Source organism: Nipponia nippon, unplaced genomic scaffold, assembly GCF_047370975.1.
Source record: "Nipponia nippon isolate SJK-2023a ecotype South Korea unplaced genomic scaffold, ASM4737097v1 scaffold_13, whole genome shotgun sequence".
In the NCBI taxonomy this organism is placed as follows: domain Eukaryota; kingdom Metazoa; phylum Chordata; class Aves; order Pelecaniformes; family Threskiornithidae; genus Nipponia; species Nipponia nippon.
The window spans coordinates 14,920,791-14,936,996 of record NW_028262324.1 but is presented as its reverse complement, the minus strand read 5'-3'; the positions used below and the strand labels follow the sequence as shown (position 1 = coordinate 14,936,996).

Here is a 16,206-nt window from a genome sequence, read left to right as displayed (position 1 = left end):
CAGCCTTGGCTGAGATGACTCTAAAGGTCCCTTACCTCCGGCAGGCAGGGACATTTCAGCCTGTGGTTCCAATAAATACTGCAAATCCCCCTATTTTTACTTGTTACTGTGACATTAACAGTCATTGCAAAGCCACAAGCACGGCCCAGTGGTGCGAAACTCCTTTTCTTTATACAACAAAAAAGAACAGCACCCACCAGCTGAACCGTACCTTATTAATATTCAATATGCAGTTTGTAGGAATGTGAGACAAAGCCAGACAGATGAATTATTTAATGCTTTTAAAGAATGCAGCTTTTAGTTTCTTCCTGCACTGGCCTACTTTATCAGTAAATCGATCTTTAGTAAATTAATTTCCCTCCTTTCATTTGAGCAAGCAGTGGGCATCGCGGGCTGGTGGAAACTTTCTCTGTCCGTGAGCAGGTGCCAGGACACCTCTGTAGCTGTGGACTCGGGCGTCGAGTGTCAGAAGAGAGTCAAGCTCCTGTCATTCATTTTGTGCCTTTTAATTTGCATTAGTGCATCCAGCATTCACGAAAAGCCCAGAGCGGGCAGTTTTGATGGGGACAGCTTGTGAATGACAGGGTGGTGTGGCACTTCTGAGGCTGCTTTTGGGACAGCCCATAGAAGTAGATGTCAATGAGATTTGGATGCATACTGTAAGGGGGTTTTGAGAATCCCCTATCATTTTCGTGGCAAACAAAAGAGGCTGAGTGAGCTGATATCAAAGCTGGGTCCCCCAAGCTCCTGGCAGGATGGGGCTCCTTCGTGTCCTGCGGGGCTGGGACAGAGAGGCCAGCCCAGCTCCCTCCCCAATGGCAGGGTGTCTCTGCCTTCATACTAAGGTACTGACAGCACCAAGATCACATCCCTTGGGCTGGATCAAACCCCTTCTGTGTCCTGTGTCTGGCCACAGAAAAGCATCCACCTCCTAGTGATACTACAACAAATCTGGGAAGTTGCCAGCCTTTCCAGGCAGTAAAGAGTTAATCTGGAGTACCTGCCTGAAAAAGGAAAATTAAATCCACCCAAAATGTCCTACCCTGGCAGGGATGGGAAATGCAGTCCCACTCCTGTGTAAGCTTTTGTGGAAGAAAATGTATAAGCAGAGCATCAGAGGAGTTTTCTCTGGGTTTGTGTTCAGCCCGTGCTCCTGCTTGTTAGCCGTCTGGTCACCCGTTATCATGTTAATAAATGAGCATTTCCCTGCTTGTTTGCATGCTTGTTGAAAGCATGTTGCAGTAAGAGCTGACAGTTCCTCGGGGAAATAATGTCAGGGGTTATTAGAGCCCCTGGAAGGGGAATTGGATTGGCACTGGCCAAACTGGGAACAGCCCAGTGGGTCCTTCCATGCACAACCTTTCAGTTATTAAAATCAGGGAATTTACTTTCTCTTTTTATGCAGTGTTGTAGCAGCAGCACAGTAAATGTGTCCAGAAATGCTCTCTGGACTAGTTTGAGCAAATGTGAACAACAACTGCTCTGAAGACTGACGTTCTTTCTCTCTCTGTTTTTATTTTTTATTTTTGTGTTACATAGTTTTCTACTAGTTTTCTCCTGCCTGGTGCTGTCTGTCTTTTCGACCATTGATGAGTACCAGAACAGCTCAGAAGGGGCCCTTTACATCCTGGTAAGTTGGGGGTTGCAAATGAAGCCACCAGTGAGGCATTAAAACAAAGTCAAAAACACAATAAAAAAGTGAGGTTGGGAGTGTTTAACTGGAGCAAGAATTTAAACTGTTGCTTGTGAGAAGGGGACCACTGGGACCTGCAGGTGAGAAACAGGGAAAATGTGAAAAAGAGAAATCTGTATCAGGAATAAACTAACAATAATTCTAAGGATCTTTTAAAACCTTTCTTTCTAAACTTTTTCCTTTTTTTGTGCATTTACTTCCAATTGCAAAATACAGTAGCAAGGCTGATCCCAACTGAAAAGCAGTTTAATGTCCAACAGCTCCTAGTATTTAAAGCTGTGGATGCACTGCGTAGGGAGCAGCCCGCGTAGCTCCCTCCTCTCCCACACTATAACATCCCTGAAACTATTTGATCCGACATCAAGCTGCAGAGTTTTGTTCCTTAAATAGCCCGGCATCCCTCGCACTGACAATGTGGTTTCTGCCATCAAGAGCCAGCAGAGATCCTGCACACGCCGCCACGTCGCGGGGCTGCCAGCTTCGTGCATCTCCTTTCCTTTTGTCTTTCTTCCTCTTCCCCAGTCCCTGCCCTACATTGACATCAAACGATGCTGCAGACCAATGAGGGCTTTGTCAGGTTTGACACACGAGGAAGCTGAGGCAAGCACCGCTGGTAAAGAAATCAGAGGGAAGGGAGGGTGCGCAGGGTATTTGGCTGGCAATGGAAAGAGCTGTGATGCACAGCGTCGGCGTGCTTGCTTGGCATCAAGGGACAGAGAATCTCCATCACCCCTGCACCAGATAGCCCAGCACACAGAGACAACCAGTCCAGAAAAAGCTCGGATCCTGTGGAGAGTCCTAGGATGGAGTAGCCAGTGATTCCCATCTCTGGTCTTCCCCGAGCTGCTCAGCATTAACCTAGTCAAGTCCTGGAGACTAGTGGTGGGGAGATAAGCAGGTACTCATCAGTCTTGTGATGGGGGACACAAACACAATATGAGAAGCCGTAAAACTCTAGTTTGCAGGCTAGAATGTGCAGTACGTATAATGGGCAGCCCCCTCCCCTCAGCACCCCAGAGGAGGGCGAGGGAAAACACAACAGCAAAGGTCTGACAGTCTTTCCAGCCTGGGCTCTCCATTTAACAGTCCTGGTGCAGACAGCTCTGCATTATATTTTCTGATGTGTGTAGAGTTTAGGTTATGGGTTTGTATTTGATTCTGGAACGTGCTCTCCGTCATGTTTGTTTCTTGACTAACGGCGTTGATTCCCTTGCAGGAAATCGTCACTATCGTGGTGTTTGGGGTGGAATACTTTGTGAGGATCTGGGCGGCCGGCTGCTGCTGCCGATACCGGGGCTGGAGGGGAAGGTTGAAATTTGCCCGCAAGCCTTTCTGCGTCATCGGTAAGACCTGCCTCCCTGCATGGGATTTCCCAAACCAAAATGGCTGTTGCAAGCACTTGCTTGCATGGTGCTCTGGTTTCTGGCATGCATTTTGGGGGTTGATCCTCAGCTGTTTCATGGTCACCTTGAGGAGGGAAAGAGAAAAGGCAAAAGTCCTAATCCATGGCCATCGTTTTCCTTATTCTGCGCGAGGCCCACCCTGTTTTCTGCAGAGCTGGGAGCTGCCCCATTGCCCTGCGTACCCCAGGCATCGCCGACAGCCACCCACAGCCACAGAAAGGGGGTTCAGCTGGGAGAAGCTGAGCGTAGGAGCTGGGATCCTGCATCCAACCTCAACACCGAATCACTCACAAGTCGTTGAAACTCTCTGTGTCTCACTTTGCCTTCCCTGGTGCTGATGAGCTGCCTCACAAGGGAGTTATGAGATTTAATTAATTCTTGTTTGCAAAGTACTCGGCGAACCTCTTGTGAAAGGGGCCATCTGTGCACAGCAGTTATTTTTAATGGGGTAAGGAGTGGGCAGAGAGGCCACGCCATTCGCTATGGAGCCTGCTTTCAGATGTCCAGGAGCTGGCAATGGTCATATGCAGGATTTTAGCTTATTCCACAGAAAAGCACTCCTATAAAATTTGCATAGAAAACTAGGGAATAGGGAGGTTTACAGGATCTTTGAATTTGAGATATATAGAGCAAGGCTTTTTTTCTTGGCCTTTTTCTTGGACTTTCTTTGTCCGTGAGCACCCTAGGATTGCTATGGTGGACCTCTAGATTTTCATTCCCAATTTAGACAGGGGAATTCACACCTCTAGACAGCTCTGTGTAACAGGCAGCTGCGGCTGATTAAAAAAGGGCATGCGTTTTGCAAGGATTTAATCCAGTTTAGCAGTGTTAACACTGAATCATATCAGAATTCAGGCTTTGCAGTAGTTGACACATTTTCTTATGGGAAGGATGAGTGTGGAGAAAGAAACTAGGATGTTTCCATAAGGTGTGTAGTGGCTTCTTTCATCCAGGTTAAGGTTTATGCTGTATCCTTCCAGCGCAAGATACAACTGGTGCAAGATCCCTTTCACGCACAGCCTTCTGCTGCCAGTGGCAGTAGGAGTGCCATCCCATTGGGTAGTGGTTCAGCAGCATTCTTCAGCTTTCAATGCCCTCTGTTCGTGCAGACATCATGGTGCTGATCGCGTCCATTGCCGTGCTGGCGGCGGGGTCCCAAGGGAACGTCTTTGCCACCTCGGCACTCAGGAGTTTGAGGTTCCTGCAGATCCTGCGCATGATCCGCATGGACCGTCGGGGCGGCACCTGGAAGCTCCTGGGCTCTGTGGTCTACGCACACAGTAAGGTGAGCAAGTCCCAAGCAAGGACATTGAGTCGCTCTTCATGTTTCTCCCCATCAGAGACACCATTTTGGTTCAGTTCTCTACCCCAAACATCTCCCAGGCCGGGGCAGATTGGAAAGACACCGTAGAGTAACACGGGGAGCAATGCAAAGTCAGAGACACAAGGTCCAATGGAGCCCAACCAGTAAGGAGAGAAAGGAGGGATGTTTAGATGTTTTCAGGGAATATCTTGACCATAGTGACAACCTGTACACTGATATAGCTCATTTCAAAGAGTTAGCAATTAGCCAGCAGCCTCCTTAAGCACAGGTGGTGCTGTGAGCCCTTTGTCTAGGACACACGCTTCAAAGTGGATGCATTTCTGAAAGCGCATCCTGCGAGCAGCAGCCTCTTGCAGACATGATTACTGTGCTGGGTTCCTCTTCCCAACGTGAGATAATGTACCAGTTGTAGAACCAATCCCTGGTGTAAGGCACTTTGGCCTTTCTCCAGTTTGGGAAGAGTTTGTTGATCATATTTTGTTTCTCACTGCTGAATTTATGAATTTAACATTTCTCCTCTTTTCTGCACTTTTTCTCCTGAGAAGCTTAGCCAGCTCATTCAAAATTTTGTAAAAATCATAGAGAATTTGTGCATCTCTTCTGTCCACCCTTGTATTAACTTCATCCAAAACCAGTCACACCTGTGAATTCTGAATTAAAACTTCCCTGAAATTGGGGGATATGGTATCCAGACCCCAGCGTTGTAGCTCCTTCCCAGTTAGTGGAAGGGAGCTGCCCTAAGCAGAGTCCCCAGGGGTTTGGGGTTCCCATGTCAGTTTTAACCCCACTTCCCTGTGCGAATTGGGGAAATACTCCTTTTTTTTTTTTTTTTAGTCTCAGTTCCACATCTTGAAATAACGGAGCTATTAACACTGCCTTTCCTTCCCCATTTGCCGTATGTGTTTAGATGACGGGGTTTTCAGGACGGGGATCGCCCTGTGTGCGTGGCAGGGCCACCACCAGTACATGGTCCCATCTCAAAAAGTGGCACAACTGATCTCCAACCGAAGCCCCAAAGCCTAAACAAATGCAGGGAGAGTTCAGATCCAACCACAAGCAAGTAACACAGCTTTTGGAGATGAGTACCAGGATTGCAGTTATTCTCTTCTGTCCCTTAATGATCTTGCAGGAGCTGATTACTGCCTGGTATATTGGCTTCCTGTGCCTCATCCTGGCCTCTTTCCTGGTATACTTGGCCGAGAAAGGAGAAAATGAGCACTTTGATACATACGCAGATGCACTCTGGTGGGGTCTGGTAAGTGATTCTCCTAGAACAGCTGCTGGTTGTTAAAATAAAATGTCCATTAACCCTCCATCTTCTATCATTTATGGGAGGAATCAGCTTACGGAGTGCTTAGTTAACATTTTTATTAAATGGCTTCAGGCTACTCCATTTAGCTCTTTTTCTTAAATAAACTTTGTAGAAAATACTAGGGGATCATATTTCTTGAATTAGCTGGAGCTGCAAGGAAACTGGGAACTTGTGTGCTCTCAATGGTGGGATTTAGCTCTGTCACGACAGTAGAGGTCAGGTAAAGACCCCACGCTATGGGGTGCTTTGATCATAATTTTGACAAGTATTGCTGCCTTTTAATGATTTAAAATCGTACTTGGGCAACGTGCTGTTACACATGCTGGAATAAATTTTATAAAATTAATAGGGTCTAAGTAGCAGAAAGACTTCAGCGCTGAAAGCGCTCCCCTTTTACATCTTTGCTGACAAAGGAGGAAAGGGCAATACTTTTAGTTTGCTCTGTGTGTGTGTGCATGTGAATTATTGGATTACCCGCTTAACAAAGAGAGAATTAATGACGTTGTAATCTTCTTGCGTTATTGTTCTTCTGCTCCGACACTGTGGTGCTAGTTTGACCTTGATTACAAAGCATGTAATGAAAATCCCAGATCTGATCAAATCCCAATAACAGGCTTGGGGAGGAATCGGCTGATCAAGCAGCTCCTCTGTTCCAACAAAGGGAAAGAAGCAGTAAATTGCTTTTCAATCCCCTTGGTTATGACAGAAAAATAAAAAAAAGCCCAATTTGACATAACTAGAAAATAAACAATGAGGAAAAAGTGACAGCCCAGATTAGAGCTCAGTCTCGGGAGAACCATGTGCAGATTTATCCCTCCTGCTTCCCAGACTGAGAGCGCCTTTGGCAGAGGATCACCCCCCTCGTTTCAGGATGTGGAGGTGCACCAGACTTTTGCCACTGAGAAGCTCAGAGTAAAATTTGAGCTTCATTAAAATAAACAGGTTTTGTCATTGTCCAGCTCACGGGTCCAGAACAGGCAGATGTTGAGATGGGCAAAATAAATAAAATTTCAGGTTCAGAAACTGATCCCTTGGTCTGACCTTAGCAGATGCAATCCTTCTAGTTGTCTATATAAATTATAAAAACTTGTAAACCAACTTTGCAGTGATTATGGAGAGAGCATTGCTTCAACTTTGTGTTTCAGTAAGGAACAGCCATGTAGATGCATTTTCTAACCGCTTTGTCAAAATGGCATCTAATTGATAGGGCTTTTAGTGGGTCCAATTAAACAGTGCTTTGGGATCGTGCTTCCATTTGTGTAAAAGTGATTTTATTCTAAGTCGAATGCGCGAGGTGTCCAAAGCCACATCAGTGCGGTGTCCGCTCCCGTCCCTGGGGCCAGCTCTGTCCGTGGAGGCTATGGGACGGGGACAGCTTCCCACTTGGCACAGGGACCGTTGGGGTCCATTGCGCAGAAGTCTCAAAGAAGATGTTCCTAATCAGACTATCTCTCCCTGCCTTGCCCTGCCAGTGCCAGGCTCTTCAGATCCTCTCGGAAGCCTTGGGGGATACCTGGCATTTCCCACTACTGAGGTCCATGGACTGAAGTGGGAAAATGCATCTTTTCCTGCAATCTGGAGTTCAGGGGATTCTTTGCCTCCAACAAATCTCTCAGCTCCTTCCCGAAAATGCACACAGAAGCTTGCCAGCACTCTCTTGCTGCATTGCAATAATACTGAGGAGGAGAAAAACCATCCCAAAATTAGGTTGTATGAAGCAGCTGTAATTCATCCTGTGGGGCTAATATGCTGTTTTTAAATAGGAAGGGAGACCAGCTAATAGGCAGTGCTGGGAAGATTAGGAATAAACAGTATCAGATCTTTATGCATTCAAATAGCCCTGCCTTCTTTCGTGAGATGCCAAAAGGGAGTTTGGGGGAACTGTGCCAGTTCACTTCCCCTGCCGAAGGCAAAACCCCATCTCCCGGGGGAGGCTCCGAGCTGCCGCAAGGCTCTGCACCAGGTGGCAGCGCTCTGTGTGTCAGCTAAAGGCAAGAAAATGCTCCTGACTGGTGTGAAAACTCAGTGTGTTGAGCAGGGGAGGGTGGCAGTGCTGTGCTGGGTGTCAGGGCATCGCTGTTTCCCACAGAGGTGCCCATCCCAAGAAGCCGGGGGTCCTCCCAGGTGCCGAGCTGCACCTCGACTTGGTCAGCTCCGGGCATGTGGTGACCCTGGCTCCTCTATGTCCCACTCTGGTGTTGCGGGAGTTTTGGCCGTGTTATTCTAGTTTTTAAGGCTGTCTGACCAAGGGCTGTGTGGTCATCTCCCTGCAGATTACTCTCACCACCATCGGCTACGGGGACAAGTACCCACAGACCTGGAATGGGCGGCTGCTGGCAGCTACGTTCACGCTCATTGGCGTCTCCTTCTTCGCCCTTCCTGCCGTAAGCAGAGGCTGCAGCGTCTCACTGGGAGGGGGGCTGAGCTCTGTCGCGCTTTGTGCCCGGCCCTTGGGGCTGGTGGCAACGCAACAGCTACGTCCAGTGGCGTGATGCACCCAGAGATCTCCCAACTGCAACTGCTCCCTGGCTTTTGAGTCAAAAAAAAAAAAAAAGGGATAAGAGGGGAAACCATGTCTGAATATCCACAGCTCGGTCACTATGTGTATGAGCAAATGGGATGGAAACTGTAGATTTGGCGCTGCACAAATATTTATTGAACTGAAACCATTTTTTTTTCCTGCAAAGGGCTGTTCCTGGGGGTGATTATGCCATTTCAGCAAATTACCCCTGTCCCTTTCGCAGTGCATTTCAGTGTGTTGCTTGGATCTCATTTTCCACTATGGGGATAATTTGCCGAATGCCAGCATGGTGTGGTTATTTTGTGTTTTATCAGCTGGCTGGAGGTAGTTTGGTAAAAGCAGCAGTTCCAGCGAGTGCCAGCAAAGTTGCTCCCTACTGCTGCCCCTTCATGGGGAGCTTGTCTGCCAGGGCTGCCCTGGATGAAGGCTTCTCCTTCCTTCCCCCATACATTTCAAGCAAAAAATGAGCCAGAACAAACCTTTGGAGGGAAAACTGGCTGCAACTTTTTAGTGAAAACTTAGCTAATGCCTTACTAACTGCAAATTTTTGTTCTCTTCCCCAGGGCATCTTGGGCTCGGGGTTTGCTCTGAAGGTTCAAGAGCAGCATCGACAAAAACACTTCGAGAAGAGGCGAAACCCAGCAGCGGGCCTGATTCAGGTGAGGATTGCATCCAAGGAGCCTTGGGGTTACATCATCCTGATTTTGGGGGTTTAATAGACTTTTAGAAGTTGGGGAGGAGGCAGGCAGGTGAAAAATAGGGCCGTGTGTGTGAGGTGTGAGACAGCAGCTGGTGACTGGTCTTGTCTGGGAATAAATGCCAGGAAATCAGCCATGGGAAAATAGCATATGTGGTAGGCAATCTGGGGGAGAAAAGGAACGAAATCCAGCCGCACAGCAAGACAAATGCATTAGGACAGTCTGTTTTCACCAAACTTTTTTTTTTCCCCCCAAAGAGAATATTTATACTGATATAAAGTTACAATTGGAAGCATTTTCTTCACGATAACAGATGTCTGCGCAGAAGGCTGGCCTTAGTGATTTGAAATTAGTCATTTGACATTCCCCTGCTCCTCTCTCTCCAAATTTTTTAACTCCTTAATGTGCAACAACACCCGTTTGATACCTGACCTCACCCTGACAGCGAGTGCCTGGTACCCACAGCACTTTTAGCTGGCCTTACGTGGTCAGGAGTATCACGGTACCACCCCAAATTTGTCAGGTATCAAATCAAGGAAAAGGCAAAATGTCGGACCTATCCCACAGAAAACAGAGGGAGGACTTGGTGTTGGCTGAGGTTTATGAAACCATGGGTAGTGCTGGCCATGCCCGGAGTCACCATCCCACTGTGTCTCCTCTGCAGGCGGCTTGGAGATTTTATGCCACCAACCTGTCCCGGACGGACCTGCACTCCACCTGGCAGTACTACGAGCGCACTGTCACCGTCCCCATGTACAGGTACCTCCTCCTCCACCTCCCTCTTCCGCTGCCTTCCTCGTGATCCCACTGTCTCCATATTTATTTTTGTTATCTGGATGTATATTTTCGTTTATTTATTTACTTTTTAGGTTGAAAAATTTGATTTCAAGAGCTCTTAAGGGCTGGTATACTTTTTCTTTTGGAGATTTTTTGCTTTGTTTGTTTTGTGTATTTCTTTTTGACTTGATTTTAATTTCCCTGTTGTGTTTTTTTTTTCTTTTTGTGTCTGTGTTTGTACATGCTCTTCTTTTCACCTTTATTTCTCCACGTCTGCTGGTAGTTACATTGTGTTGTGACAGTTGCCGTGCCGAGGTGTGAAGACCTCCCTCCTGAGCTGCCCTGGACTGTAGGTAAACGCTGCCCTTGCCCTGCGTGCAGCTCCTCGCGCTCGCTCGGGCTCTCCTTGCCGTTCCAGCTGGTCTCTAATGGTCCTTCTGCCTTTCAGCAAACTTCTGCCCCTCCTTCAACTGGCCCGGCTCTCTCCCCAGGTGCATTTGCCCTGGGTCCCCCTTTCCTTTCCTTGTTTTTTATTCTCTAAGAGGAGAAAAACCGAATCAGGATTCAGCAAGTATTTTCCCATTTCTTGCATTTCATTTATCCATCACGATCTGTTGACACGAGTAGGGAAGGATGACGGAGCCGTGACAGATGTTGCTGATAAAGCACCACTGTGTTTTAGCAGTATCCATCTGGCTTACTTTAAGGAGAGGTAACTCGTCATCATACCCAGGCAGCTTTTTCAGCTGAAACAGCACAGGTTAAAGCAGTGCTGTGGGATTTCACAGCCTCTTGGGATTTGGAGTTCATGGAGATGGGGACAGAGTCCCCTGCCACGCCTCGCTGCCCTCCGGGATGTGGGGAAGCACTGCATTCCCCGTGTCACTCTTGGGGTTGGTGGCATCGAGGAGGCGGCTACCCCAGAAGCTAAAATGCAAAGCATTGCCATTCATTTTACACGTCACACTGCACTGCATCACGGGCAGGGCCGTGCATCCCTTTCTGGTGTGTTTTCAGGGACTAGCCAGATCTCTTTGGGTTTGTACAGGAGTTGGATGTGTTGGTTAGATATTCCTGTAGCTTTGCAGGGCTTTGTTGGGTGTGATAGGGCTCCCTGTGCTCCATCTCCCTGCTCCCAAGCAGGGCTGTGGTCCAGCACCGGGTCGTGCCGCTGCAGGTGTGAATCCCTTTGAGTTTTCCCATGTTACTGGTGCATTTTAGCCTTTGGGCAGACAATCTGGATATATTGCCTAGGGTAAGCGTTAGCCTGTATTTGAAACACAGCGGCCAGCCTGTTAAACCATCTTAAAAACCTGTTGGAAGTCATGTTGTTGTGGGCAGTAAGTTTTCGTTGGATTCACTCCCAGCGTGTGTCTGGTTGCTTTTTCCCTAGAGATTATGAACCGACTTCAAGATTTTGCTTAAAAAAAACCCAAACCAAAACAGAACAAAACTGTTTTCCAATAGCATTAAACCCATCCCACATCGAAACTCTCCCTCCCAGTATTTGACCGTCTTGCTGTACCTTTGCAGCACTGGCTGAGATCAGCTACTGGAGAGGATGAGGACCGGAGCCTGGTCCAAAGTCCGCTGCAAAACACAGAAAGCCAGGCACTGATTTCAGCGGACTTTGTCAGGTTTTACTGCTGTTTGAAAGACTGAATTTACCACGCAGCCAGACATGCAGTGACACCCTTTTGCACAAGGATGTACTGGGGTAATTACTTGCTACTTAATCCACTTGTTAAAACCTGTATTTTCCATGGAATAAAACTAAGCTAAAGAGCTCCAGAAGAGGCTAAATCAAAACTTTGGGGAGGAGAAAGAGCAAAAAATGCAGTTTAGCCAAGAGCCCAACTGTCTTGAATAAAAAGGCAAGAAAAAGTTGTAGCAGGGTCCTAGCAGTTTTGCTGGCTGATGCTGCGAGTGCTGCTCCCAACGCTGGCCCCAAGCAGCAGCGTCACCCTCGGCTTCTCTGGGCACAGGTTTCTCCTCTCTGAGCTTCACCCTTAAGTCACAGCCTCTGTCTGTGCACAGGTGAAGTGAACGTCACCTGGGAGAGTGAGCTGTGAGTGCGCCGATGGATTCAGCTCTTAGTCAAATTGAATTTTTTACCAAGAAAGCAGTGAACCCCTTTTGAATGTATTTTGGATGCAGTCAGATAAATTAATTGGGGAAAAAAAAAAAATTAAAAAAGGGTGTAACTGTATGTTCTGGCTGCAGCTTCCATCACTCACACTGTCCATCTCTCCTCGTCTACCCACTTCACTAAGCCAGCTGGCGGGTGCTGGCAGCCCTGCGCTGGTGCAGCCTCCGCGGCACGTCAAGTCCCACACCGCGTCACGGCGATGGCTGCTGACGTGCGGCTGAAATGCACAACGTGGTTAGGAAGTGGGTTGGAGGAACACAATATCCCCATCTCCCTCTTGGGTGCCTGCGGGTGACCTTGGCACCCTTTCTGCTCAACATTGGGCTGCTTATTCCTCATAGCAGGAGCCCTGTGACTTGAGCTTGCCTTTCTTCCCAAGGCATCTCCAAAAAGACTGGCTGCTTGAGATGAGAGATTTGTTACACATGCCTTGGAGGAGTTCACGTGTCTCCAGAACATTGCTCAAATCACTGCAGTAGAGCTAGTCTCACTTGTTTGGGGGAAATATGGTGGCCTCTGAGAGTAGCTTAGATTTCATCTTGAAATTCAAAATGTGGTAGAACCAAATCTGAAATACGCACAAGGCTCCTGTACATGCAGGTACGGTTTGGGCTTGTAATGCATGCATAGCTTGCTGTGCCCAGACATCGTAATCCGTTATGCATCAGCCGCTGGATTTGCTGAAAAAAAGTCTACTCTTTATTGTCACTCATGAGAACAGGGCCTCGATCTCAACTACATTCATGTATTGGTCTTCACTAAAAAATCCCCACCGGCACCTCATGCCTAAGTCAGCAGCCCAGCCCAAGAGGTCCCCGGCTGGTGGGACCGAGGGCTGCGGATGTCTCACAAAAGGTCTCTCAGAAGCCCCCACATTTTCCCTGCTCTGTGGTGCCCATTTGCTTTCGGAGCAAGGTGCCAGCTGCCTGTCCCCGAGGGTGACACGGGTGCGCAGTGGTTTCTGAGCCGGCTGCAGTGGGAGCGAGCTCAGCCCATGCTCCCGTGCTCACCTATAAACCTGGTCACAGCGCATCTGCGCCCGGGGATACACTTCGTTCATATGCTAATTTTCTTTATTCTGTTTCTTTCCCCCTTTCCTCCACCCCACCTTCCCCCCTCTTTTTCTTTCTCTTATCCCTTTGGTTTTCTTTGGTGAAAACACTTGAAAAGCACGCAAACGCAAACGTACGGTGCCTCCAGGTATGAAGTGCATGTGACTCTGAAACTGTGTGTCATGTCACTCCTTGTTCTTCGTTTGGGACTGTAACATGCAAAGCCTTTAATTAAAAAAAAAAAAAAAAAAAAAAAAAAAGAAAAAAGAAACCTCTGAAGATCATTTTTTTCAAAGGAATGTGAGTGAAAGCCCAAACCAGACTCCCCATCCTGCTGCTTACAGACTAACTCCATGCACCTCCATGTACATTTTAGCTATTGGTAGACACAAGTGTTGGGAAACTGTCTGCCAAAATGACAATTTGAGGAAGGAGAATGGGAGAGCGCTTGATAAGCTTGCTTTTTTAAGGGTGATTTCTTGATGGTCTTACCAACCTCCTCCAATTCATACAACGCTTAACAAGAAAACTTCCCTGTTCATACTTCCATCTTCCCTCTGCCACCACTCCTGCGTGTTCCCCTTCCTCCAGCCCTCTTTTCCCATCCTTCATTGTGTCATTTATCTCACCTCATGCTGTAGGAGCTGTGCCCACCAGGTAACGCTAGGTTTGCTGAGTTTGCTGGTGTGGTGGCACCGTGGGACGCATCATGTGCGGTAGCACGGAATAAAATCACAGCTGTGCCTGCTTTTGAGGACAACATCTGGGGGAGAGAGACCTGGAATGCTAAGCTGAAATGTTCATTCATTTCTTCTGGTAATCCAGTCTGATTTTTGGGAAAGGGATGTCCCAGCTCAGCAGGACTTTTCCGTTTCAGTTTATTCTTCCAAGACTGACCTAGAGCCAAGCAGTTATTAGTCCCAGTTATTCAGTCTGGGACTTAACCTTTGGGGATCAATCCAAATGCAAAGACCTGTATATGGCTGTGTAAGATTTATGATAAATAATATTATCTCAGGTTCTGCAGAAAAGAGTAGATTTTTAAATCACAGGCATATTTTATATGAGGTGGGTATCTGAAGGTGTAGTCAAGTCAATATTTTAATACAGTGAATAAATGGCTTGCATTTCAAGACTGTGGGCCAAGCTCTGTTCTTAGAGCAGTTTAAATCCTCACTGGATGCATTAATGCTGTTAGAGCTGATGTGATTTAGTGCCTGATTTCCAAACCTAGTTCCAGTTTTCACAGATGCAAGTTTTACAGCTTTAGTAAATCACACTTACCACTTTGTGTGGTTAATTTACAGCAAATTGCATCAATGAATTGCAAGTATAATATTATGAATGCATTTTCCTGTTGTGCTGGACAACAGCCTGATTTGAGAATCAAAGGTTTTTCTGCTGCTGGGAGTGAAATAAGAATGTGCCATTTCCATCCCATTTCTTAACAAAATATTTTATTATAAGTTTCATAAATGTTCTCAGCTATGAAAAATAGCTTAGGCTGGAGACATAAAGTCATGGTTAGGGTAAAAATTGGCTCCTCATAGGAACTCCAGCACAGCATGGAGACTCATTTAAGTCCCCATCCCATTCCAGCATCCATCTCCTTGTCATCCTCTTCCTAATTGTTCATACTGGGGCTGTTCAAAATAATCATCGTCTCTGTGTGCGTGTGTTGTGGTGCGTGCGCGTTTTTGTGTATGCTCCCACCCACTGTTGTGTGCTGCTGCCCTCCTCGTGTTGTGGGTTTTTGATGATGTCGTGGCCAGAGGCATGATATCCCTACTGTCCCCAGGTGCTTGAATGTTATCTGTGCTACCAGGAATAGCAAATTTGCCTTCCCTTTGGTTGGGGGGAGCTGGCAGATGGAGTTAGTGTGGCGTTTCTCTGTGCTGTACTGGGAGGGGTGATGGAAGCAGCTACAGGTACCGCTGGGTCCCCTGCAGCAGCTGGCGACTTGGAAGTGTTGCTGTGGTGGGTGGCATGAGCTGTGTGTGTTCCCATGGTGTGCAGATCTTCTCACCTAGCTCCCCTTTAACCGAAACATGCTTTCCTTGCTAACAAGTGACACACGGACCAGGAGGAGAGAGAGAAAACATGAGACGCCCCAGCCGGAGGTGCTTTCTCCACGTCCCTGGAGGGCACGGTGGCACCTGTGGTACCTGTCCCCTGGGCACGCACACCAGTGCAGGGTGCCCTCCACCCAGCATTTTATAGCAAAGCTCAGTTAAAGTGCTGTGCAGAGCCCTGCCTTTTCTTTGAGGTTCTGGTGAAATAGTGCAATGCAGTAGCTGTTCCTAAAGCTGCTCTTGTAATGACAGGTTAGGCTGAGCACTCAATTCAGGCTAAATTTCAAGTAAAGTACGTGGCTGAGTTTACACCCATTTTTAATAATTTATAAAATTATTTTATTATTATTATTCAGTAAAACATTTTTTCCACCACACATGTGCCAGGCCCATCACCCTACCACAGAAACAGTGAATTTCTGTGTTTGCTTGTGTGTCTTTACCTTTGCATGGAAGCATCTGTGGTGGCCCAAGAGATTGCCACCTCCAGCACAGTGTAAACCTTGTGTTGTGGGCTAATGCAAAGGAAGGAGCTCCTTTTGGGCTCCTGAATCCTTCAATCTAGTGAGCTAATGAGCTCTTCAGCTCTGAGGCTTGCATCGGTGGGAGTCCTGGATTTGTGATCCCAGCTGGAGGAATTGGGGCTGTTGTCCTATGTTCTGCTGGGTATGGACCTCCCTGAGAAACTAACTCTCAAAAGAACAGTTGTGCACCCTTCCTTAACTGCTAAGTACGCTTTGTGCTTGATTTTATGCACCACCTTCTCCCATCTTGGAACGAACCTGCAAACCCTACGGTGGGTTTGGTGGAGGTGACAGCCCAGCACTCATGCACTGCGCCACTGCACCAAGGTCAGCTTCTTCCTGACGCCTTGAGTGAAGAGGATCATTAATTCATCAGATCAGGATGTGCTCTTCTCTGGATGGAAGTGAACAGAGCTGGACTGGGGAGCTGAGCCAAAATTTTCAGACCTATTTTTATTCTTTTCTCCATACTTAGGATTGGAAAATTTTCTGATTGCCTCAATCTTGTGAACGCCAAATCTGCTCTGCTGAACAACTGTGTTTTTGAGGATGAGTTTTGTGCATGCAAAGGAGAGGCTTTTCCAGTTGGTTTTTTTTGGTTTTTTTTTTTTTTTTTCAGTTAGAGGAAAGCTGTGAAACTATTGGTATCATAATGGCTGAAAAAATATGGACATAAATATC

General features: G+C 47.2%; 1 protein-coding gene across 11 annotated transcripts in view; it reads left to right on the top strand.

The window, feature by feature from the left end:
• Nucleotides 1–16,206, top strand: part of KCNQ2 (potassium voltage-gated channel subfamily Q member 2) — a 76,933-nt gene that overhangs the window by 22,789 nt on the left and 37,938 nt on the right. For 7 of the 11 annotated variants that reach the window (XM_087749881.1, XM_087749878.1, XM_087749877.1 and 4 more), the window contains exons 2-9: nucleotides 1,540–1,630; nucleotides 2,910–3,036; nucleotides 4,206–4,381; nucleotides 5,550–5,675; nucleotides 8,006–8,116; nucleotides 8,817–8,912; nucleotides 9,616–9,710; nucleotides 13,048–13,077. In XM_087749881.1, the coding sequence (XP_087606007.1) occupies nucleotides 1,540–1,630; nucleotides 2,910–3,036; nucleotides 4,206–4,381; nucleotides 5,550–5,675; nucleotides 8,006–8,116; nucleotides 8,817–8,912; nucleotides 9,616–9,710; nucleotides 13,048–13,077 (852 nt within the window). The remainder of the gene's footprint in view (nucleotides 1–1,539; nucleotides 1,631–2,909; nucleotides 3,037–4,205; nucleotides 4,382–5,549; nucleotides 5,676–8,005; nucleotides 8,117–8,816; nucleotides 8,913–9,615; nucleotides 9,711–13,047; nucleotides 13,078–16,206) is intronic. The other 4 variants (XM_087749880.1, XM_087749876.1, XM_087749879.1 and 1 more) reach the window with 1 other exon arrangement.